Source organism: Bos taurus, chromosome 14, assembly GCF_002263795.3.
Source record: "Bos taurus isolate L1 Dominette 01449 registration number 42190680 breed Hereford chromosome 14, ARS-UCD2.0, whole genome shotgun sequence".
NCBI classification, from domain to species: Eukaryota; Metazoa; Chordata; class Mammalia; order Artiodactyla; family Bovidae; genus Bos; species Bos taurus.
Genome location: NC_037341.1, coordinates 32,239,945 through 32,264,622, shown reverse-complemented (window position 1 = coordinate 32,264,622; position 24,678 = coordinate 32,239,945). Strand labels below are relative to the sequence as shown.

General features: G+C 39.6%; 1 protein-coding gene across 1 annotated transcript in view; it reads right to left on the bottom strand.

The window, feature by feature from the left end:
* Positions 1-24,678, bottom strand: part of PREX2 (phosphatidylinositol-3,4,5-trisphosphate dependent Rac exchange factor 2) — a 293,528-nt gene that overhangs the window by 6,314 nt on the left and 262,536 nt on the right. The window contains 2 exon segments of the mRNA NM_001192526.2: positions 1,734-1,801; positions 8,183-8,285. Coding sequence (NP_001179455.1) covers positions 1,734-1,801; positions 8,183-8,285 — 171 coding nt within the window.

The following is a 24,678-nucleotide window of genomic DNA, read 5'->3' as shown; positions in this document are numbered from 1 at the left end:
ACAGAGGAGCCTGGCCTCTTTAACTGAAAGCTCTTTGAGGGCCGGAACTATTTTTATCTCATGCTTACATTCTCCACTGGGCATAGCAGAGTGTTTTCCATTTCTTAAGTTCTCAATCAGTATTTGTAGAATGAATGAAATCCTCAATAAATATTTGTAGAATGAATGAAAGCATAACTAAAATTGAAAAATTACTCTAGATTTCTCTCTCAGAGCAATTAACCCCTTGTAAAACATGTCCACTTTAGAGCTAGCAGGTTTTATTTTATTTTATTTTTTTGCTTCAAGTGTTTTAAATGTAACCCAATAAACAAAACAATGAGCTCATCAGTTTCTTTTCTCATATTGAGGTTGCACACTGGTTTATTGATCAGGATGCTTAAGTCTCATCCCCTCTGTTCATTACTGTTTATAAGCCCCAGCTAAGAAGACCTCTCTGAGCCATTATCTTGTTTTCTTCTTGGAATTTTAAAGCTTCACTGGGTTTATTATCCAAATATACTATGTCTGTTAAGGTCCTGAAGAGAGAATGCCCATGTAAAGTGATTCTTCAGCAAGAGAAAGACTTAGACTCTCATTTAATCAACTATGAACAATAACATAAACAAGACTTGAGGATTAAATAGAGTTAGGAGTCAGCACTGAAAATAAATGCAATTAGAACTTGAGGACTACATTCACTTTCAGGGGGAAATATTTTTCCCTTTTGAAAATACTTTCACTGCCCATACAGTTTTTCAGAATGAAATATAACTTCACAAATGCTGCAGTCATCATTCGCGTTCTGGTAACTGCTTCGTGACAGCACTTGAAGTGCTTGCATTTTGTTAAAATGCAAATATATACAATCAAATGTAAAAGAAATTATTTAACTCTGCCCTACTTCAAGATAGATGGCTGTCTACCCTAATGTCACCAGGAAAATCAAAGGAACATTTCTTTGATGGTTGTTTCCATGTTTCATTCAAAGGTGGATTAGTCCTTTGTCCATGAGTCCTTTCTCATGATGATATGTGTGCTGTGGACATTTGGTAGGATAACGAACAAGAAGCTCATTAATTGATTTATCCATTCACACATTCTCAAAGTCTGTTCACATATTCTATGTAGGCACTATGATGAGCAATGAATAAAATCCAAAAAGAATCTTCCCTGCCTCTAAAGAATTCATGTCCAACTTGGGTAGAAAGACAGGTAACAATACACTGCAGCAAAATCAGGGTTATAACAGATCAATACCCAAGATGCTATGGGAACACAGAGAGAAAGAAAACCACAACTTCAAGGAGAAAGTGATACCTGACATGAGTTTTGTGGTTACGGAGCAGTTTTTCATAAGACACATATGGAAAAACCCATCACACCAGAGAGAAAGCACACGTGATTGTAGAAGTGTAAGTGGAAATGGCATTTTGGTGGCTTGGCACAGTTGGAACATCTATTTTAGTAGTACCTGGGTGGACTTTTGTTTTTGAATTCAGGATGGAACTTGCAAAACAGAATAATGTTGGTAATGCTACCTCTTAAGTTTGCTTAACCTAAAATTTCATTTAATCAGAGAACATTTACACCTAATCACATTAAGCCATGGAATGCTTACACGGCTGATTTCCATGAGTATATTCAGTAGTAGACTGGGTGTATCCTGTGGCGGCTGCACAAGCTGTGAGAGACACTGTCTGGGACGTGGTAGCAAGACCTCTGGGAAAGAGCAGACCTGGGGAATCACTCACCTTGGAGCAGACTGCGGAGTCCGGTCTCTGACTCCCAAATTCTTTGCTGTGTTCTGAACTCTTGCTCCCTGAAAGATAAAGGACAATCACTTTTAATTCTGCATCATATTAGTAATTATTTCACATACCATGGGCTTCCCTGGTGGCTCAGCTGGTAAAGAATCCACCTGCAATGTGGGAGACCTGTATTTTGATCCCTGGGTTGGGAAGATTCCCTGGAGAAGGCAATGGCTACCCACTCCAGTCTTCTGGCCTGGAGAATTCCATGGACTGTATAGTCCACGGGGTTGCAAAGAGTCACACATGATTGAGCGACTATCACTTTCACTTCACTTTCAACATACCGTTAACATTTGAGTGGAGAGTGTCATTGCAATGATATATTTAACATCAAGAGATACTCAAGAAGGAGAAAGACATCATCATCTGAGTATTTTCAAAATTAATGCTTTTAAGAATCAAAATAGGGCTTTCCTGGTGGCTCAGTGATAAAGAATCTGCCTGCCAGAGTAGGAGACAAGGGTTCAATCCCTGATCTGGGAAGATCCCACATGCAGTGAAGCAACTAAGCTCGTGTGTCACAACTATTGAGCTTGTGCCGCAACTGCTAAAACCCAGCACCCTAGAGCCCATATTCTGCAACCAGAGAAGCCACTGCAATGAGAAGCCCGCACACTACAACCAGAGACCAGCTCCTGCTTGCCAAAACTTGGGAAAAGCCTGTGCAACAACAAAGACCCATACAGAAATGTTCCTTCGATTTTCCTGGTGACATTAGGGTAGACAGCCATCTACCTTGAAGTAGGGCAGAGTTAAATAAATACATAAAATTTTTAAAAAGAGTAAAAATAACACTGATACACTGTTTAAAAGGATTGATATTTATTTCAAGAGCCATCTAAATCATTTCAAAATAAGGCTGAATGACAGCTCCCTGTTCACTATCTCATCTATGTCATTATTCAATATTTAAGCAATAGTTAAGACACTGAAAACAGGAAGTGAGCAAACTAGAAATACCTGCTCTGCACACCCCGCCCCCCACCTCCACCCCCATTTTCCTGGGACAGAAATCACAGTTCTATCACTTGCATGCAGCTTGTTCTGTGCTTAGCTTCATAGTATTTATCAAGAAAATCTTTTCGTAAATAGTTTAAAGCAGTTTCTAGACAAGGCAGGTGCATGTGGATCTCTAAAATGTAAGAATTCTGCCTCAAAGATTATAGTACAAAGATAATGTGCTTTAGCAATGAAAAAAGTCTTTGCAAATTTGTCGAGTTCAGGAATATTCATTGTCCAGTTCTTAATGGGAATGAGTTACTACAAAGAAGCAAACACCAGAGTTTGGGGCTGAGTATAAATGGAGGAGAGTGATTTTAAAAATCCTGAAACTTTCTCTGCTGCTCCCAGATTCTGACAGATGGGAAAGGAAGAAAGAACAGGAGAAACGAAAAGAAAGAAAGAAAAATAAAAGAATATATTCTCTAAAGATGGACCAAATCAAGGAAAGGAAATAGGGAAAAGAGGATGTATAAGGCAAAAAACAGATAGGAAGAAATTTAGGAATTGCAACTATGCATTGAAAAAATCTCTTTATTTTGAAGGAATTTTAGACTTAGAAAAAAGTTTACAAGCAGAACAGAGAGGTCACAAACCTTACCCACTAGGTAAACTCCCTCTAATGTTAACCCTTCACTTGGTCCTAGTGTGATGATCAAAAGCAGGAAATGTTATCAGCTAAGCTGTAAATCTTATTCACCTTTCCCCATTCCTCTCACTAATGCCCCTTTTTCATTGCAGAATCTAATCCAGGACCCCATTCTATCATCACATCTCCGTGGTCTCCCCCAGTCTGGGGCAATTCCTCAGGTTTCCTTGGTCTTTCATGACCTTAAAATTTGGGATGAGTACTGGTCATTGTTTTGCAGAATGTCTCTCAATCTGGGTCTGTCAGATGATTAGACAGAAGGTATGTATTTTGGGCAAGAAAATCACAGAAGTGATGTTACATCTTCGTAGTCCATATCACTGATGCTGATTGTCATCATACATTACGTCACCATAGTATATCTATGAACAAAGCCAGTGGAAGTGATGGAATGCCAGTTGAGCTATTTCAAATCCTGAAAGATGATGCGTGAAAGTGCTACACTCAATATGCCAGCAAATTTGGAAAACTCAGCAGTGGCCACAGGACTGGAAAAGGTCAGTTTTCATTCCAATCCCAAAGAAAGGCAATGCCAAAGAATGCTCAAACTACCGCACAATCGCATTCACCTCACACGCTAGTAAAGTAATCCTCAAAATCCTCCAAGCCAGGATTCAGCAATACACGAACTGTAAACTTCCAGATGTTCAAGCTGGTTTTAGAAAAGGCAGAGGAACCAGAGATCAAATTGCCAACATCCACTGGATCATAGAAAAAGCAAAAGAGTTCCAGAAAAACATCTATTTCTGCTTTATTGACTATGCCAAAGCCTTTGACTGTGTGGATCACAATAAACTGTGGAAAATTCTGAAAGAGATGGGAATACCAGACCACCTGACCTGCCTCTTGAGAAACCTGTATGCAGGTCAGGAAGCAACAGTCAGAACTGGACATGGAACAACAGATTGGTTCCAAGTAGGAAAAGGAGTACATCAAGGCTGTATTGTCACTCTGCTTATTTAACTTATAGGCAGAGTACATTATGAAAAATGCTGGGCTGGAGGAAGCACAAGCCAGAATCAAGACTGCCGGAGAAATATCAATAACCTCAGTTATGCAGATGACACCACCCTTATGGCAGAAAGTGAAGAAGAACTAAAAAGCCTCTTGATGAAAGTGAAAGAGGAGAGTGAAAAAGTTGGCTTAAAGCTCAACATTCAGAAAACGAAGATCATGGCCTCTGGGCCCATCACTTCATGGCAAATAGATGAGGAAACAGTGGAAACAGTGTCAGACTTTATTTTTTGGGGCTCCAAAATCACTGCAGAAGGTGATTGCAGCCATGAAATTAAAAGACGGCTACTCCCTGGAAGGAAAGTTATGACCAACCCAGACAGCATATTAAAAAGCAGAGACATTACTTTGTCAACAAAGGTCTGTCTAGTCAAGGCTATTGTTTTGCCAGTGGTTATGTACGGATGTGAGAGTTGGACTATAAAGAGAGCTGAGTGCAGAAGAATTGATGCTTTTGAACTGTGGTGTTGCAGAAGACTCTTGAGAGTCCCTTGGATTGCAAGGAGATCCAACCAGTCCATCCTAAAGGAGATCAGTCCTGGGTGTTCATTGGAAGGACTGATGTTGAAGGTGAAACTCCAATATTTTGGCCACCTGATGCAAAGAGATGACTCATTTGAAAAGACCCTGATGTTGGGAAACATTGAGGGCAGGAGGAGAAGGGGATGGCAGAGGATGAATTGGTTAGATGGCATCACTGACTCAATGGGCATGAGTTTGTGTAAACTCTGGGAGTTGGTGATGGACAAGGAGGCTTGGCATGCTGTGGTTCATGGGGTCGCAAAGAGTCGGACGCAACTGAGCAATTGAACTGAACTTCTATCTTTTATTTTTCTTCTAACTCAACCAGTTAATGAAAACAACTCTATTAAGCAAGCATATATCCATAAAATTGGTATGTGAAAACTGTACAGTTTGCTCTCTATATCCTTTGCACCTGTAAGTTTAATCCACTAAGTACTGATCCACAGTTGGTTAAATCCATGGATGCAGAACCCATGGGTGTGGAAACCCGTGAAAACAGAAGGCCTTCTGTATTCATTGTACTCCTCTGGCATTTTATGTTAGGGATTTGCCCATCAGTGGATTTGTCATCTGTGGGGGCTTCTGGAACCAAACTGAGGGGCGATGTCTACACTGCAGTTAGAAATACGGATAAAAATTCATGCTGAAAAGTTTCCTCTTCCTCAAAAGGAAACTAAAGATCTTAGGAAATATTATTCATTAATCAGACAAACTTTCTAACCATTCAGTCTCTTGGAAAGCTGAATCTAAATGATTGAAAGACAAGAGAATCAGAAAAGTTAGACGGCTGATTCACATTTGTGTTCTAACTAATCAGATTCTATGTCGGTAAGAGTTCATTTGTGGATTGGATCCCAGACATTAACCTCACTGCCTGGAACTGCAGACACTAGAAAGAGGGTGGGCCACAGAAGGAGTATCTCAAAAGTCTCCTCTGGGACCTGGGTACCCCAATTTCTATAAAGAGTGAGTCCCAGGTTCCATGATCTTTCACAAAGAAGGCACAAGTCAGGTTTTTGTCTCAGAACCATATGTAGCAGAGAAACAAGTTAACAAAAGAAGGTATCTACCCATCTTCAATGGATTTATTAATAAATGATAGGAGGAAGGAGTGATAAATATTGAAAAATAGCACAGTTGAGAAATAAACTTACAAAGTTCACAATTTTTCAGTCTTTTATATTTTATAAATATACAGTAATATATATTAATAACATACGTGTGTGTGTGTGTGTGTTTAGTTGCTAAGTTGTGTCCTACTCTTTGTGACCCCCTGGACTGCAGCATGCCAGTCTTTCCTGTCCTTTGCCATCTCCTGGAGTTTGCTCAAATTCATGTCCATTGAGCCAGTAATGCTATCTAACCGTCTTATCCTCTGCCACATAAATATACTTAAAAGAGGTTTAAGCCAGTTAAACAACTCATCAAGACCCAGGTAATACTGCTTTTACTTTTCCCGTCTGTATTTTATCTATCTTAGTTTCCAGTTGTAAGCGGCTAATGGTTTTGATTATCCAAATCAATATAGTAAGAATGTACATGTAGCTAACTCGTAATGACCTCCTCATAGGACTATTCTAAAAAAGGTCAATCATCAGTCTCCCAGTTTTGTCATAAACCATAATTTTGAGAGGGCTCCTCCAAGAATTATTGCAAAGTCACTGTAACAGCAACACAGTGAAACAGAAAAGTTAATCTCTTTCTGTATGTTTAGTGCCCAAATCTCAGCCCCGACATGAATAATCACAAGTTTACTTTGGATCTACTTTTTAAAACCAAATTTGAATATCTACCTGAAAAATCCTTCCAAAACCTGCAGGCTGTTCCTTCTGTATTTGCCCTTTTCCAGCTGACCCACACTGTGTCATGTGCTTCTCACAGATCTGACCTTTACTTAGCAAACCCCTCTTGGACCTTGTGAGTTCTTAGTTTTCAATCTTCAGCACTGGGGTTCCCAACCCGAAGCACCAATGTATTGATATATAGTGTGTACTGGCTGTCCCTCATCTCTAAAGATCTCAGACAGGCACCAGCCTCACTTAGGACTGTCTCCACGGATTTTTCTCCTGGTTCAGTTGACATTCTGTAGTGTGATCTTGGGAGTAAACCCATAGGGATTTATATGTTTATCTGAGAGGTATACACTAAGTCTTCAGTAAATAAAGCAGGCATAATTACAAAAGCATAGCTTAAAAATTAAGTCATTCACTACTAATGGATAATTCAAACCAAATCAGCAAGTAGAGAGATTTGTTAAATCAATTTTCTGAAGTAGCCCTAAGAAAAGGTGACAGAATAAAATATAAAATTGATGTCTTTTGATTTCTTTTATCTCCTACAGATTTGTGACTTTTTTCTACTAGATTAAGCACGTTTTCCTCATAATTGGTACACTGGAGATTAGTGCATTTTTGTTAGCTTTTTAAAGAATCTTAAGGATTCAAAACTAAACTAGCATACTTAAAATACTATTGAGCCATTGTATAGAAAGTTCAAGTAATTCCCTGGTGGTCCAGTGGTTAGCACTTGGCACTTTAACAACAGGGACCTGGGATCGTTCCCTGTTCGGGGAACAAAGACAGAGCAAGCCACTTGGCTGAGCCGAAAACAAAAAAGGAAGAAAGCTCATTCATTTTGTAAGAGTGTATTCTTTTTCACTTGTAGGTATATCAGTGATCTAAATATAGTCCAAAGGCTGCTCTTCATCCTCTGAAGGAAAACCTGAGGTATGTTCTTTATCTTCAGAATAAGGCACACACTTCTTAGCATGGCATGGAAGACCCTTCGGTATCTCCAGAAGCAAGCAGAGCCCTCAACTCTGGTTCCTCCTCACCCCTCCCCCTTCCTCAGTCTATTACACAGCCTCACTAAATGACCTGTCATTCCCAGAAAATGCCTCAGTCCTTTTATCTGGCACTTTACACAGCCTCAAATCCACTCCTCTCCACTCGCCGGGCCACCTCCCTTGCCTCCAACCTGTTACCTCTCACACATCCGTTTTCTCAGGTTGTCTGAGTTTCCTGGAGAACCCTCAGAGAGATGTCTGGGCTTCTTCCCTGGCAATCAGTATTTCTTGCTCACACTTCCCGAGCCTGGAAAAGGGCCTGTCACTTCCAGGCACCTGCCAGATTATGATAAACGAGCCAAGGAAGCTTCAGGTTCAGGTCCTGAGAAATGACTTCCTGAAACGTGTGAGGCTCACCTGCTTCCGCATCACATCTGTAGCCTGCATGATGTAGCGGGGAGGCAGCCCGTGGCTTCTGGCCAGAATGATGGCCTGCTCCAGGGTCACACTCAGGGTGCACCTGTGGACAAAAGCAGGGGCTTTTGTAACAATGCTCACCAGTAACAATGGTCTTCAAGACAGCTGGGGTTGCCAATGAAAGGTGGAGCAATATGCCTCCTGGGAGAAGTACTCATTTTTCCCTGGGTATCTATCTCCCATGTACTCATGAGGTACGCATGTTAATAAACTTCTGTTTGTTTTTCTCTTGTTAATCTGTCTTTATTACAGGAGTCTCAGCTAAGAAGTCAGAAGAGTAGAGGGCAAATTATTTTTCCTCCTCTCTTACATGAATTTCAAAATCAAATTCGAAGCAACTAGACAATGAACCATTTGTTTTTCTATGTAGAATACCTGTTTAAAAATAGCTTTAAGAGGTTCACTGCTGGGGTCCTAAATTATTTACATTTAAAACAAACCCATAATGAACACTTTTTAGGAGGGAGCTTATACATGGAAAATTTAAGTAAGTAGAATTAATAAGCTTTCTTATCAGATTTTAATCTTCACTGATGTTTCATGTACTTTAAAGGAAACGACTCAGTAATACTCATCACTCATGTCCACATTTTCATGGTTAATAGACTTATGCTGATTTATATACAATATTTTAGAAAAAAGTGAAATTAATATTCATTGAGGTCAGAATTTTTTTTAAGGTGTGTTTCTTGAACACAATCTAACAGGACTGTAAACTTTTGAAAAGGAACTCCTAATGAGTTATTCAGCAATGTGGTGCCCAGAACAGACTGAGAAAATTCACAATTTAGTCCTGAATTCAGTGATTAGTGAGCCCTGGTCCTCTTCCTTTCCTTAAAGGCCTTTCTTTCACTTCTTCCACATTTTTCTCTATAGCAACTCTTAAGGAGCTATGAACCCTTTATGCTTGTTCATATTTTCAAGTCTCTGAGTTGTTTTTTAGGGGTATCTTCTGCACACATTTCATAAAAATGCTACTTTTAGATGTTTGTCCTAACATCTATATTAGTGGCTTTTGTTTCATTTTTACATTGATTGATATTTATTGTTTTTCTCTACACTTTCACATTTACCTCCCTGGGTTTGGTACTTTACATGTGCATTTTTCTAGATCCGTTTAGAATTTCCCACAAATTAAAGTTCTACAATGCAATTGCTTATATGTGACAAATATCTAGGTCATTTTTCCATGTTTGTGAGGCTATACCACAGGAGCCCAGTACACCTGGTAGGTTCAGATATTGATGAATTACGAAAAAAGGAGAAAGGGACTTGAAACATTACTGCTGCAATTTTAGAAAGAATCTGACAAAACACAGCCATATTATTAGACATAATTGTACTCTAGGGAGAAATATGATCAGTTCCATTGGCTGTTAAATCACGTGAAAAGCAGTTTTCTTATTAATACTACAGAGAACTCTTTAGCATTAAGAACATGTATTCAGATGGGCTGAAGTTTTATAATTAGCCTCTATATTATAGTACGAGCTTCCTTGATGGTGCAGATAGTAAAGAATCTGCCCGCAATGCAGGAGACCCATGTTCAATCCTTGGGAAGATGCCCTGGAGAAGGGGAGAAGGCACTGGATACACAGTCCAGTATATGATACTTATGAATATTCAGTGTACGAGTTTGATAATAATATATAATTGTCCTTTACATGTACCTCCATGCACATGCCAATGAAAGCCAAGAGCTATAATTGAGAGTTCATGTTTAAAAAAGAATCAATTTTTACAAAGCATTTAATTGTCAGCTTACTCAACATACAACATAACCTTTTTCTCTTTCTTAAGGTCTCCTGTACTCCAATTTTAAGTCCTTATTGATCCTAACATTTTAATCAATAATGTTCATTACACCAGCTGAATGAAGCTAAGAAAAAAAAATCTTTATCTTTTTCTCATCACACTGAAATATGTCTTTGCTTCCCAATAAAGGCTGACTTGCCCTCCTCAACTTATAACAAACACTCAGTTATTGTGGAGGACTTTCAACATGCAGCTTGCATTATCCACTTTCTTAATCTTTTTAAACTGATTTATTTCTCTCTACATCAAACTGTTGTAAAGAGCGGCACAGCAGCAAATTATCTGCCAGAGACTTTAAAAGGCTTTACTGTAATTTCCCGATCAATCAACAAGGGCAGTAACATGCTCTTGGGCAGGGTACTTCAAAGAGTCACATCTTTAGAACCAATCATGTGAGTGCATGCCTGTGTGCTAAGTCGTTTCAAGCATATCTGACTCTGTACGATCCTATGGACTGTAGCCGGCCAGGCTTCTCTGTCCAACGGATTCTCCAGGCAAGAGTACTGGAATGGGTTGCCATTCCCTTCTCCAAGAACCAATCATACACATCATCTAACAGAAAAATCTACCTTAAAAGTAATACATATGTTTTCTGTCATCAGCATGTCAAAACAGGATGTCTTTTCACACTAACCACTGAGTACCTTCCAATGAGTTTCCAAGATTAATATGAAAATTTTAAAGCGAAAAATTTTAAAAGAGACAGCCAGGTCAGTGTGGGAAATTTTGCCTATTTGATTCACAGTTTATTTATCTAATGGAAGTCTAGTTTTTCCATCACAGCATCACAGTTCCATTCTCATAATTAAGCATGTGTAAGAGCACCCAGCACTAAGCCCACAGCTCTGTGGTCAACACACCATTATTCACCTCATAGCTTTTTACCTTCTCTCACTATCTCAATCTGAATGGAAAAATTCAGCATTTGCAAGAAGCAGTTTGATTCTGGCATTCTCTGAAATATTTCCAATCTAGAGTGGCACTTAGTTTTTCGATGATGCATAAATGTATACTCAGAGTTTGGCTTTACAAGAGAACACTGGATTTTATAGACACTTCTCTGATTACCAGTGAGTCTGTCCTGCTCACTGGGCAAGAGAAAGAAGGAAGTAGACCAGAGGTGGGGAATCCTGAGCAAATCTCATTCCATATGAGATTCCTTGTCTGAACCTCCAATTTCCTTTCTTGAATTATCTCTGTTCACAACTTAGGGAGTTAAATTAAAATATAAAAACGTGCTAAGTTGCTTCAGTCATGTTTGACTCTTTGTGACCCTATGGACTGTAGCTCTCCAGGCTCCTCTGTCCATGGGACTCTCCAGGCAAGAATGCCGGAGGGGTTGCCATGCCCTCCTCCTGGGGATCTTCCTGACCCAAGGATCAATGGATTCTTTACCATAGTGCCACCTGGGAAGCCCAAAATGTAGATAAATCTAAATTTTTACTCCATCCTGGAAAACATGGGTTCTGAACTGTTCAGCTTCTTCTAGCTGCAATATCATTTTTTAAATGTAAACAATTCTTTCCCTGAGAATCACAAAAATAAAAAAATAAAGACCACAGTGTAGAATCTGTCCTTCCTAAAAAGGCAAATATAACATATGCACTGAGGAAAGCTGTTCCATAATTTCTGTAATAAGACATCCAAGTAATAGCTCAGCTTAGGGCATACTCCTGAGAATGTGCACTTGACAGGGCTGTGAAATTATGCAGAAGTTGTGCATTCCCCAGAGAAAGAAAAAGGAGAGGGTCAACACACCTGTGCATATAATGAATAAATCTTCTTGACATATTTCATATTAAAAATAGATCCATATCACTCAGAGATTTAGCATAGTTTTAATATGATAAATGTAAGGTATGGCCAATGGGTTCAATTTAATTTGAAAGGCACTTTGATTTAGCAATGCTATGGAAGAGTCACAAAGAGGTTCCTTTCTATTCATCCATTCATTCAACAAATATTTTTGAGCATCTACTTTCTACCTGTAAGTACCATTAAGTTCTGGCAGAAGCAGATTTACTATCAAGATAAAAAAGGTTGAATTTAATCTTTTACTATTAAAAACTCTAAAACTTTATTAATGTTATTTAAGACACTCAAGGCTATGGTTTTTCCAGTGGTCATGTATGGATGTGAGAGTTGGACTGTGAAGAAAGCTGAGCGCCGAAAAAGTGATGCTTTTGAACTGTGGTGTTGGAGAAGACTCTTGAGAGTCCCTTGGACTGCAAGGAGATCCAACCAGTCCATTCTGAAGGAGATCAGCCCTGGGTGTTCTTTGGAAGGAATGATGCTAAAGCTGAAACTCCAGTACTTTGGCCACCTAGTGCGAAGAGTTGACTCACTGGAAAAGACTCTGATGCTGTGAGGGATTAGGGGCAGGAGGAAAAGGGGATGACAGAGGATGAGATGGCTGGATGGCATTACCGACTCGATGGACGTGAGTCACTTCAGTCGTGTCCAACTCCGTGCGACCCCATAGACGGCAGCCCACCAGGATCCCCCGTCCCTGGCATTCTCTAGGCAAGAACACTGGAGTGGGTTGCCATTGCCTTCTCCAATGCATGAAAGTGAAAACTGAAAGTGAGGTCGCTCAGTCATGTCCAACTCTTCGTGACCCCATGGACTGCAGCCGACCAGGCTCCTCCGTCCATGGGATTTTCCAGGCAAGAGTACCAGTGTGGGGTGCCATCGCCTTCTCCAGAAGTAGAGTTTACCTGACTATAATTTGGCACATGTTTCATATGAATCTGTTATTTTTATTCAAGTGCTTTTCCCAACTGATCCTAGAACACGAGATACCAATTTTGTATGCTAAACTATAGAATTCAGGGTCAGAAAAAGCATGTGAAATGGTCTCCCATTTGGCAGTCTTATTTCTTGATGCTAGGGCTCCACAATGACCGACATCCAAACCTCCCCCTCAACTGGAGAGACAAAGCTCAGCTCCCTAAAGTGGCTTAAATGCACCATATTACATTTCAACCATTTATTAACTCATATCTATTTACACTCTATTTGGTTCACTTTTGAGACTTCAGTTCTTATCTGAAGCAAGTTACGTGTTAATCTTTGTTTTTTAATATGTTAATCTTTTAAGGTGACTCACGACATTTGAAATAAATTAGATAAAAGATTCTCCAAATCCAAGGACCTTCTATGTATTTGGTCATTTAGCAAAATCACAGATGAAAAATCAGTTTTACTCAAATTACATTTTAAACCTCCAGAGCTCTAAAGCCACATTTAATGTTGACTCAGTTTATACTGAACAAGGAAGCCCATCTCTGAAGGGTTGAAGTGCATCAGATTGAACACTTGGGGAGATGCGTCACCCCTTTTTGGATCACAAGGGTGATGCAGTAACTCACGGTGAAACTGACACAGCAAACCAAAACAACGTGACGTTTATGGCTTTGAGCTGTGGATTTATTTGCTGGCTTTCAGAATGTTCACAGTCAGGACCTCTAATGCTTTGCTTGGCAGCTAATCATTATATTGTTCTCTCTTGGGGTGGTCCCAAACTGTCATTACTAGTGGAGGAGGATCCTTCAGAGAGTAATAAACTGACACGTTACATAAAAACTATGAAAAACTAGTGCAATCAAGATCTCTGAATTTGTAGCCACAAACATTTGCCTTAAATTCACATTATGTAGATGTTGAAGTTGAAAAAAAAAAAACTTAAAATGTAATTAAAAAGAGAAAAATGCACTCTTTAGCAAGGTATATTTTGCTTTTATTTCTCCATATTTTAAACATTGAAGCTGAGTATAAATATTGGTGCTAGTGGTAAAGAATCCGCCTGCCAATGCAGGAGATGTAAGAGACTCAGGTTTGATCCCTAGGTTGGGAAGATCCCCTGGAGGAGGAAATGGCACCCCACTCCAGGATTCTTGCTATGAGAATGCCATGGACAGAGGAGCCTGACAGGCTACAGTCCATGGGGTCACAAAGAGTCGGACACAACTGACCATCTGAACACTTCAATTGGATCCCTTAGAAATATTACATACTCAATTATGACTGAAAACTATGTCCCCAAACAAACCCCACTGAAGTCACTGCATTCAGGGATACATGTTTCTTGCTTGAGCAGTGATATTTAACTCTTTTGTGCAATAGTAACATAATTGAAGTACCTGGATAAGTATGTTCACTTTTTTTGTGTGTGCTAGTGCAGTATAGTTTACAGAATAATTTCCTAGAAAAATATGATAAACGGAAGACACACAGCCACAATTAAAAGGCATGTGTTGGGGTTTCTGAGTTTGAGGAACCATACGCCAAACAATGATTTTGACTGACACTGGAAAAGGAAACATTAGACATGTCCTCTAACAAATTTTTTATATAAATTAGTTAAATATTTCAAAACTTAATATTTATTTCAAAATTTCACTTGGAATAATTTGCACTAATATAAAGGTTAATTTGATTTTGTGCTATATGTGTGTGTGTGTGTGTGTGTTTGCTTATTTATGTCTGACTCTTTGCAGCCCCATGGACTGTAGCCCTCAAGGCCCCTCTGTAAAGGAATTTTCTAGGCAAGAATACTGGAATGGGTTGCTATTTCCTCCTCCAGAGGATCTTCCTGACCCAGGGGTGGAATCTGAGCCTCCTCCATTGGTCAACGGATTCTTTATCACTAGCACCAACTGAGAAGCCCTGGGAAGCTAGATAAATACAAAATGAAATAAATTTTTAACCATTCTGAAATCAGCGAGGTTAGCCCCAGTGTAGAATTGCACCCAATGATAACAGTCTTGATTTTGTTTTTTAGCTCTGGACTTCCATGTGTATTGCCTCATTTTCACCATCTTTTCTGTGATGCTGCCCTTGGTCGTGAGAATAAGAGGGAAAAAATTCCCTTAGGTCAAATACATGGCTCAGAGTCTATGTATAAGAACAGCCTAAAGAATCTATCATTTGATAATATTCTTCATGTGAATTATATGTCTTTATATAGTTTTAGCCATTTATATTTAGAATCACACTGATTTAGATCTTAAAACTTAAAATCATTTCCCTTATTCTATGAAAGGCTTCTTTTCCCCTCCTTTAATTAAAAGCCAGGTCCATTATCCTTGTTCAAGTGACTGTCACTAATAAGTTATTAGGAATCTAATCAGCTGTGACTCTCCAGGATCCTTTACTAAGTTGAAGTTACCTGGGCAGCATTCAAGTTTTGGAGAGGATAATAATGACTATGTCAATCCCAAGAGAAGGTGAAATAAGCTGAAACAGTAGCTACAACTACTACTTGCCCACCACTCTTTCATACCCAGAAGTCTTTCATGACAGGTGGAAGATCTGTGACCCCCTGGTTTTACGCACTTTGCAGCACCATCTGAACTTAGGAAGCCTAAGGCAAACTAGTTTCAACAATCTTTGACTAAAGGCACATTTCTCCCTGGTGAAGAAAATGTAAACGATTCTGCTAACTTTGCAAATGTTTTTATACTTCGTGCTTGTGCTTTTCTCGTGATCCCATCTTATTCAACCATTAAAAACTAAAAACAGGGACTTCCCTGGTGCTCCAGTGGTTAAGAATCTGCCTTCCAATGCAGGGCATGTGGGTTCAATCCCTGGTCGAGGAACTAAGATCCCACGTGCCTTGCGGCCACTAAGGCTGCTTGAAAACTACTGAGCCTACAAGCCAAAACTAGAGAGAAGCCTGCGAGCCACATGGAAAGATCCTGCAAGCCACAACCAAGACTCAACAGAGCCAATAACAGTAATAATAATAATAATAAATAAAAAAGCAGCTGGAGGATATAGATGAGTTAGAGATTCTCCATTAACATTCTCTTATTTAATTTCAATCTTAAAATTCTTGAAATGTGCTACAAAGTTACTATAATTTAAGGTGTCCCATGAGTTAGTGCTTAGACACACTGTTTAAAAGACACAGTATAGTAATGGGTATATTAAGTATGGTGCAATCCAAGATTCTCATGTTTACTAATTTTTAAATATTAATGAAAGTGCCAGCATTTAAAGAAATAAGAAAATTGCTGGAAGAAATAAGATGTAGAAATTATTTAATTCCTTAAAGGCGTATGTGCAATATTTGTAGTGTCTTCAACCTTCCCATTTTTGTAAAGCCTTCCCAGAGTGGGTATGGTCAAGATTAAAATTATCATTTTCCTATAATCTTTCTCTGGTTATTCAAGATGACCCATTGTTTCACCTCCAGATTATGTCATAAGCTCCTAAGCCATTCAAAACAAACTCATCAATTATAAGAGATAAATGTATGTGTTCCAGACCCCTGTACTAAGGTATCTACTCTAGTATCTTTCATGCTTACCAATTTCATATTTCTTTTTAAAAATGTTTGTTTTATTGCATTTATTGAAATATTGATCTATTTTAAATTTAATTTTTTATTTCTGGCTGCACTGGGTCTTCATTGCTGCGCATGGGCTTTCTCTAGTTGTGGCAAGTGGGCTTCTCACTGTGGTGGCTTCTCTTGTTGCAGAGCATGGACTCCAGGTGCACTAGCTTCAGCAGCTGTGGCTCACAGGCTTAGCTGCCCTGTGGCATGTGGGATCTTCCCGGACCAGGGATCGAACCCATGTCCTCTGAATTGGCAGGCAGATTCTTACCCACTGGGCCACCAGGGAAGTCCGCTTCATATTTCTTACTCTCTCTCAACTCTCTCCACTTGAGCGGCACTGCTAGTATCATCTCTTGCCTAGACTGATGTAACCTCACTCTGACTCCTTTTATCTTGTCTCTTCCCATTATTCTTCGGAGCTGATCTTTTAAAAATGCAGGTGAAAAGGCAGACATTTCAATGGCTTTCCATTTGGTAACCTGAAACACAGAGTCGTCACAATATGGTCTCTGGTTTTCCTTACTTCTACTCCACACTTCAACTCTACCGTTCACAGTACCCTGAAGTCACCTCCTTCCATGGTTCCCATATGCTGCTCCTCACTGATGCCCTGGTTTGGGTCCCATATCATACCTCTGGTCATGCTCTATTATACTTGTCTGAAAGGTGTAGGGATGAAGACTATGGGCATAAGAGGCAAACCCCCAGGGTTGGAGCTTGAATTTGCTGATAATTCTGTGACTTTGGGCACATTACATAAATTTCTAAAACTCTGTTTTCTCACCTGTAAATTGACTTTAAGGATAGCATGCACCTCAGAGTGTTGTTTTGAGAATTACATAAAATAATTCGTGTCTCATACTTAGGAAAGTATATATATAGCATGTAGTATATTCGCATCAAATGTTAGCAACTTTCATTAATATTACTGTCACTTCCACCACAAATAGGCCAGACTAGTGCCTGTATTGATTGCAACTTTCCTGGAACTAGTATACTTCCTGGGATTAAGTAAGGAGTCAATAAACAATTATTGAAAAAAATTACATGAATTCCTAATGTGTTCCAACAATATTATAGGTCACTCCTAAAAGATGCAATTAATTTCTTTATACTCTACATTGGCCATCTATTTGTTCAAGAAATGTTCACTTATTAAATGAACTTGGTACAGTAATAACTGAATTGTAGAGGCAATAAATTTTAGTAAAAAAAAATCTCAGATTCCCTTAGAATTTCTAAACCTGATATAGCTTTTCTTTCTTCAGAAATGACTTGCATTTCCCTTTTTCTGGATTGAACCACTGCTCCTACCATGGCTTCTGATGAGCAACTCTGGATGGGTTTTGGTAATGCGAGGAAATCACACATTATACTACATTGATTCTTTAGCCTTACATCAATTCTATTAATTATAACTATTCTCTCATCAAAATGGTCCATTTACAATTTACCAATATTTTCCAGGTTCAGAAGACATGGCTGGGACCCTAGCAGAATCAGTTCTTTTACATTGTCAAAATGACACGGGATGTATGCCTCATCTCTCCTGTAGTTTCAAAAGCATGTGTCTATTTCTTTGAGTCACTTCACTGAAAAAAAAAAAACAAAACCAATCTTTTGGCTCTCTTTCTCCTATTGTCCATATGAGAACTGGTGCCACACAATACAGCTGACTGGCTTCCCGACGTGGGCCCCTCGTCAAGACCTCAGACTGTTAAGTGCCAGGAGAGCAAGGACGTCTTACATCCCTGGTTTGGGGCAGCACAGAGCATGCCCCACAGCAACGCTCCGTAAACGCTACTCTCTCCCTCCATGAATGACTTGCAAACAAATGCTAGTGCCTGATTCTTTCCAAGTCCTAAATGCTTGTCTCTGTTTTAACATATACTCTTGGTTTTGACTCAAGGGAAGAAGACTTCCCATCCCTGAATTCAAGGGGATCCCGTTCTGCTGTTCTTGAAGGACTTTCTATAAGCTATCAATGGAGGATTCTAAAAATAAGCTGTAATAGGATCCACTGTGTTGAGTATTCCACTTTTAAAAGATCAGAGGTGTGAGCTCATATTTTCATACACCTCTGGTCATGCTATTGTGACTCATCACTGTGATTCTTTCAGCTTTATTGAGAACTGACATATAACATTGTGCTGGTTAAAGGTGTATATGTTGATTTGATACACTTACATGATTTAAAATGATTACCACTGCGGAATTAACTAATACCTCCATCGTATCATATCACATTAATTACTTGTTTTTTTTTTTTTTTTTGTGGTGAGAATATGTAATACCTACTCCCTTAGCAACCGCTGATTTTGTTTTAGACACAAGGTTTCCCCTACTTTAGTAGGTATGATCTAGTCTGCTTTCTAACTATGGTGCTGGAGAAAACTCTTGAGAGTCCCTTGGACAGCAAAGATATCAAACCAGTCAACCCTAAAGGAAATCAACCCTGAATATTCATTGGAAGGACTGATGCTGAAGCTGAAACTCTGATACTTTGTCCACCTTATGGAAAGAGCTGACTCATTGAAAAAGATCCTAATGCTGGGAAAGACTGAAGGCAAAAGGGGAATGGGTCAGCAGAGGATGAGATGGTTAGATAGCATCGCCAACTCAATGGACATGAATTTGAGTAAACTCTGGTAGATAGTGGAGGACAGAGAAGCCTGGTGTGTGTAGCCCATGAGGTTGCAGCGTCAGACATGACTTTGCAACTGAACAATAACAACAAAATGATCTAGTCAATTGCATTTCATATGTCTATCTCTGCAGTGAGAAGATGGGTTCGCTATTAGAAACAGAGATTAAGACAGAAACAATTGAGTGTACACTATTGCCAGGTCTTTCACTAAATGCTTTCACATATATTGCTCACTTAATTCTCATGTCATCTTTTTCAAAAATAAATTATTATTTCCATTACACCACTAAGTCTCTAAGAGACCAGGTGATATAATCATGGTCACACAGCAAGTAACAGGATTCAAAACCAGTTTTCTGATTTAAAATCTAGGACTGCGTCCATTATACAAAAATCACATCACAAAGATCATTGCATTTAGAGACTCTCAGCTCCCCAGATGCATAATTCAACAGCCCCAATCTTGGTCTCAGCATTTATATGCTCAGTGCATCATTCAGGCAGAGACTAATGCAGCCAGCCCAAACCACTTCACCATGAATGTGGACCTCCTAGTACTGAAATGTGTTCATGATTAAGAAGGAAGTAGCTTCACAGATTGCTGAACAATTATATTGACTGTAACTCAATCAAGTAGTAAAAACAAACTGAAAGAAGATCACATTCCTTCTCTACTACAGATTTGTATTTTTCTATATGAAATGTACTGTTCTGTGTAAGGCATGTTCATTCCTGCAGGAATCTCATTTATTATAGCTTCTAATTACTTTTAACTACTGAGCACAGGGCACCACTGTGAAAAGTCTATCGACAATCAGAAGGAAGCACCCGATTGAAGAAACTAATTGTTTAATGTTTCAGGGTGTTATTTTCCCTGCTTCTCTTTATTATACTTCACACCAAGGAAGAACTATACATCAGAGGGTTAAGGCAGTATGTTACATAGGGCTCAATCCTGAAGTGACTAGTATGGTTCAACACATGCAGAGGGTCTGCAAAATTAATACGGAAAGCCCACTGCAGATCTATTGATCCTTCCCACCTTGGTCACCCTGAGCACTGTGTTTCTGACAAATGAAAAGCTTAAGAAAATTGCCACCAGTCAGCAGGGATTTCAAAAACCCAACACCTCTGTCCTTTTTCCCTTATAACAGAGGAGGCACTTTTCTTAATGAAACAAGTAAATATTTTTAAATGTGAAAAACAAGCAAACAGCTATTTGTTTTAAAGAATAAATAATACAGTTACAGACATATGTGCATGCATGTGCTCAGTCATGTAGGACTCACAGGCGATCCCGTGGACTGTAGCCTGTCAGACTTCCCTGTTCATGGGATACTCCAGGCAAGAATAATGGAGTGGGTTACCGTGCCCTCTCTATGGGATCCTTCCCACCCAGGAATCCAATCTGCATCTCTTACGTCTACTGCATTGGCAGGCAGTTTCTTTACCACTAGCACCACCTGGGAAGCCCATTCAACATTATTATTTGACTCTAGTCAAATAGGCAGTGCTGATGAAATCTTCTGTACCAACTCCTATGGTTCACAGTCTGAGAGCTGAAAGACAAGGGGTTAATGAATATTTGAAAAGAAAGCAGAGAGATGGCAGGCGGAGAGTGGCACCATAGAAAACCACTGAACAGAATGGAGAAGCAGCGGGCAACAGCTGGAAAGAGATCCTGGCAGCAGAAGCAGAGCCAAATTGAATACTCTGGCTCACTCCATATATCTTAAGGCAAAAAAGCAATCGTGTTTAAAGGGCACATTTTCAGCACTGCACAGAGAATTAGCCATGAAATTCCCATTAAAGATAATAGGAATTTTCTATTGCAACTTTCAGTACATTCTCAGCAAGTTCTCAATGTCTATCCTTAAACCTAGGCTTCAAAATCAACTGCCAGGCATACACACTCTATAGCCCTCATTCCCTTCTCATCAAGCACATTAAGGCATGTTCTACTCTGACCAGGTTCATTGCTGTGGTGAGTGCAGAGGCAATTATGGACCTTTGGGGGACGGGTAGCTGACCACTTGGCCGCAGTAGGAGGTGTTTGCTAGGCTGAAGATGTACATGAATATGAAACATCTGTGAGTAAGGTAGGACCTTCATGACCACAGCCACCAGGTTTGAACCTGCTTCTCTGCATTTAAAATGATCCAGCCTGGGACCCTTTCTCCAGTAGATTTCACTTCTGTTTTGGTTTTATTTTTGGAATTTAACTGAATAGGTGAGGACCCTAATCCTGGCTGCTCAAAGGCTACCCAAAGGTCCTCAACACTCCCTCTCTGGTCCATCTGTTTTGGCTACTGGACTTTTGTCCTCAATTCTTGCATGTTTTTTCATGACACTGATGCTTAAGGGGTGTCCAGTATGTGATTTTCATTTGTCGCCCCCAACCTTTGACAGGATAATTGTTTTCTCTTTGACCTGTTTATGCAAGATACTAAGCAGAACTTTGAGTATTTTTCATTCCTTTCTCGTAGATCCTACAGTGGTTTATTCTGAGGCTCTTGGGTGTACAGGGGACTGGTGGTAGAGAATCAAGGAATCTTAATGCTTTTTACACACTCCTTGGTGATCTTTCCTCACCTTCCACAGTAGGCAGCTGAGTCTTCTGTTATTACAGTTCTGTGCCTGTTCCTGGAATACCTCTTCCCTGCTCCTAACACCTGAAGCATGTTCCCAGAAAACTCTTAGTACTGTGTTTCCATTACCCTTTGAGATTATATATATACTTGATTATTTATTGTTATTATACCCACTTGTACTCACATACAACTTTAGTCCTTGCTGAGTATGAAACCACCAAAGGACATCCCTATATAGGTACGGCTTCCCAGGTAGCACAGTGGTAAAGAATCTGCAGGAGACTCGAGAGACACGGGTTTAATCCCTGGGTTGGGAAGATCCCCTGGAGAAGGAAATGGCAACCCATTCTAGTATTCTTGCCTGGAAAATTCCATGGACAGAATGGAGCCCGGTGGACTACAGTCCCTGGGGTCACAGTCAGACATGATTGAGCGCACACACACACAGGTACATCTAAAACATCTAAAACTCAACATGTTATAGTTAATGCAACATCTGTCTCCACAATCCCCTCAATGACAAACGCATATCCTCCCCACCCCCATCACAGCAGCCTCCCTCCCCTTCGTCTTTCCACGCTAATGTTAACTGCAAATTGGCACTTGCCATGGGCACCTGCCATCTACCTCTACAAGGATTAAATCATGTGCTAATGTGACTTAGCAGCAGCAGCAGCAATGCAGCTGCTGACTTTCAACATCCCCTTGAAAGGAGTTCAGGGTGGAGAGCAGAAATGAGACACACTGTGCTTGGGAGGAAAAACTGGCAGGACAGGTCTTCGGATAGTTAGACATTTTCAGAAGCTGATTTTATGAGCCCAATTCGTGTATCTCCTTATATCTAGAAAAGCACTGAAATCCTTCATGGTGATGACTGTTCTTCATGACTAGCAGAAACCTTCTGGAAAAATATGTGCTTGGTTGCATGTATTCCCCCTTCACCAAAACCTTATATATACCAGCCTCCCCCGCAGCTTCTGTAGAGCAGCTTCTCAGAGCTATCTGAGGTACTGTCTCCCAGGCTGCAGTCCTCATTTTGCCCCAGATGAAACTGAATTTACAGCTCCCATGTTGAGCATTTTTTAAGTCTACACTGGAAGAGTCAGCATCTCTCTCCCCTGTTCTCTACTCCTCACCAGTTGTCCAGTTCTGTGTACTGTCGTTCCATACTTTTCACATATCTTTTCCCTTCTAACTCTGTGCCCAGGCCTTAGTTTTGGCCTTCATCATGTGACTGAAGTCCTGTAAAATCCTGGCTGTCTCCCTGCCTCCCTCCTTGTCCCATTGCAGACCATGGTACTGATCTTCATTTTAAAAATATTTTTCAAGTATCTAATCATGTTATTCTTTTGCTAAAAGTCCTTCACTGGCTTCCTAGAGCCTCTGAAAGGGAGTCTCCAACTCTTAACTCAGTAGGCAGGGCGTTCCATGCTCCAATTCCTGTCTTTCTTCCTCCTTTCATCTCCCAGGACGGCTTCCTCCTCATTTCACTGTCCAGAAATAGCAAACTCTTTACTGTGACCTTCAGCCCCTTCCTGTGCTATTTCACACCCCTCAGGATTATATTTTCATACCATTCCTTTACAGGGAAACGTCCTCCTCCATTTCTGTCACCTGGTAAACACTATCCATGCTTTAAAACCTGCAACAGGTGTTACATTACATCCTTCCTGCTTAAAAGGATTGAAATCTCACTTCTTGGTATTCCTCCAGAGGATTAGATGACCTAGTGCCCACGTGAAATTAACATCATAGAGGCAGAAATTGCTGCTTCCTCCCATCAGCTGCCCCCACATCACCTGCTCCCCTGCTCCAGGTCACACAGAAAAAGAGGCAATTCTGAAAGTGCTGGCCAATGAAACATTTATATTGGTGAGACACCCATACTTCTTCTCTCCTCTGGAGGAGAGAAAATTTGGCTTATGACAGTTATTACAGCACTTATAAAACCACTAGCCATGAAATCCTCAGGAATACATCTTAGAGAATGACTGGAACTTTGTTTTTTATATAATTTTGCAGGTTTAGGGAAAACAATAGCTTCAGTTTCTTTCAAATAAAATCTGCAGAATCATGCCCTGTTTAACACTATAATTTAAAGTTGATTCTACACTTGTCACTTTCAGATAGAAAAATTGGGTTTGGCAAAATCCGATGAAATATCACTTATAATTATGTATTTAGATTATTTTCTCAAGATATGTTTAATGTACCTAGAATTTTCCAATTTTAATGATAGAAGGTAATAAGGTATAAGCTCTGACTTTATAAGTATTGACATTAAAGCTTGCCTAGCCAACAACACATGATTACTGGCAGTCTGAGCTAGAAACCACTACAATAAGAAGTGACTCATAATTACTGTTTTATTCTTCTTTCACAGTAATCTAATGAAAGCGATGAACATTTTTAAATAGAATAATTTAATGTACTAATTTATTAAGATTTCTATCAACTGCAAAGAAAAATTCGGGAAAAAAAAACATATATGCAAATCTAGTCACCTCTTTGGGGGAAAGAACTTTAATAAGAGATAATGGAAAAAGGTAAAAGAATAAAACTTCTATCATATTTGAGATATTTGATATAATTCTATGAGAATAAATTTACTTATCTGGTTGCTTAAATTAGCATAAACTGTGGAGTTTTATTTGCCTACTTTACAATTTAGTATAATTTGAAGATCTGGGTTTACTTTTCTTTCTTCTCCCCTAGCTTTCAACAGAAGTATAATTAACAAATGTCATATAAATTTAAAGTATACAACTTGGCGATTTGATATACCTATACACTGTAAGATACTCTCCACAATTAAGCTAATTAACACATTGATCACCTCACATTGTTACCATAGTCTTTGTTGTTGTTTTTTTTTTCTTTCCTCTTTTGGTGGTAAAAGCACTTACTGCTGCTGCTGCTGCTAAGTCGCTTCAGTCGTGTCCGACTCTGTGTGACCCCATAGACGGCAGCCCGCCAGGCTTCCCCGTCCCTGGGATTCTCCAGGCAAGAACACTGGAGTGGGTTGCCATTTCCTTCTCCA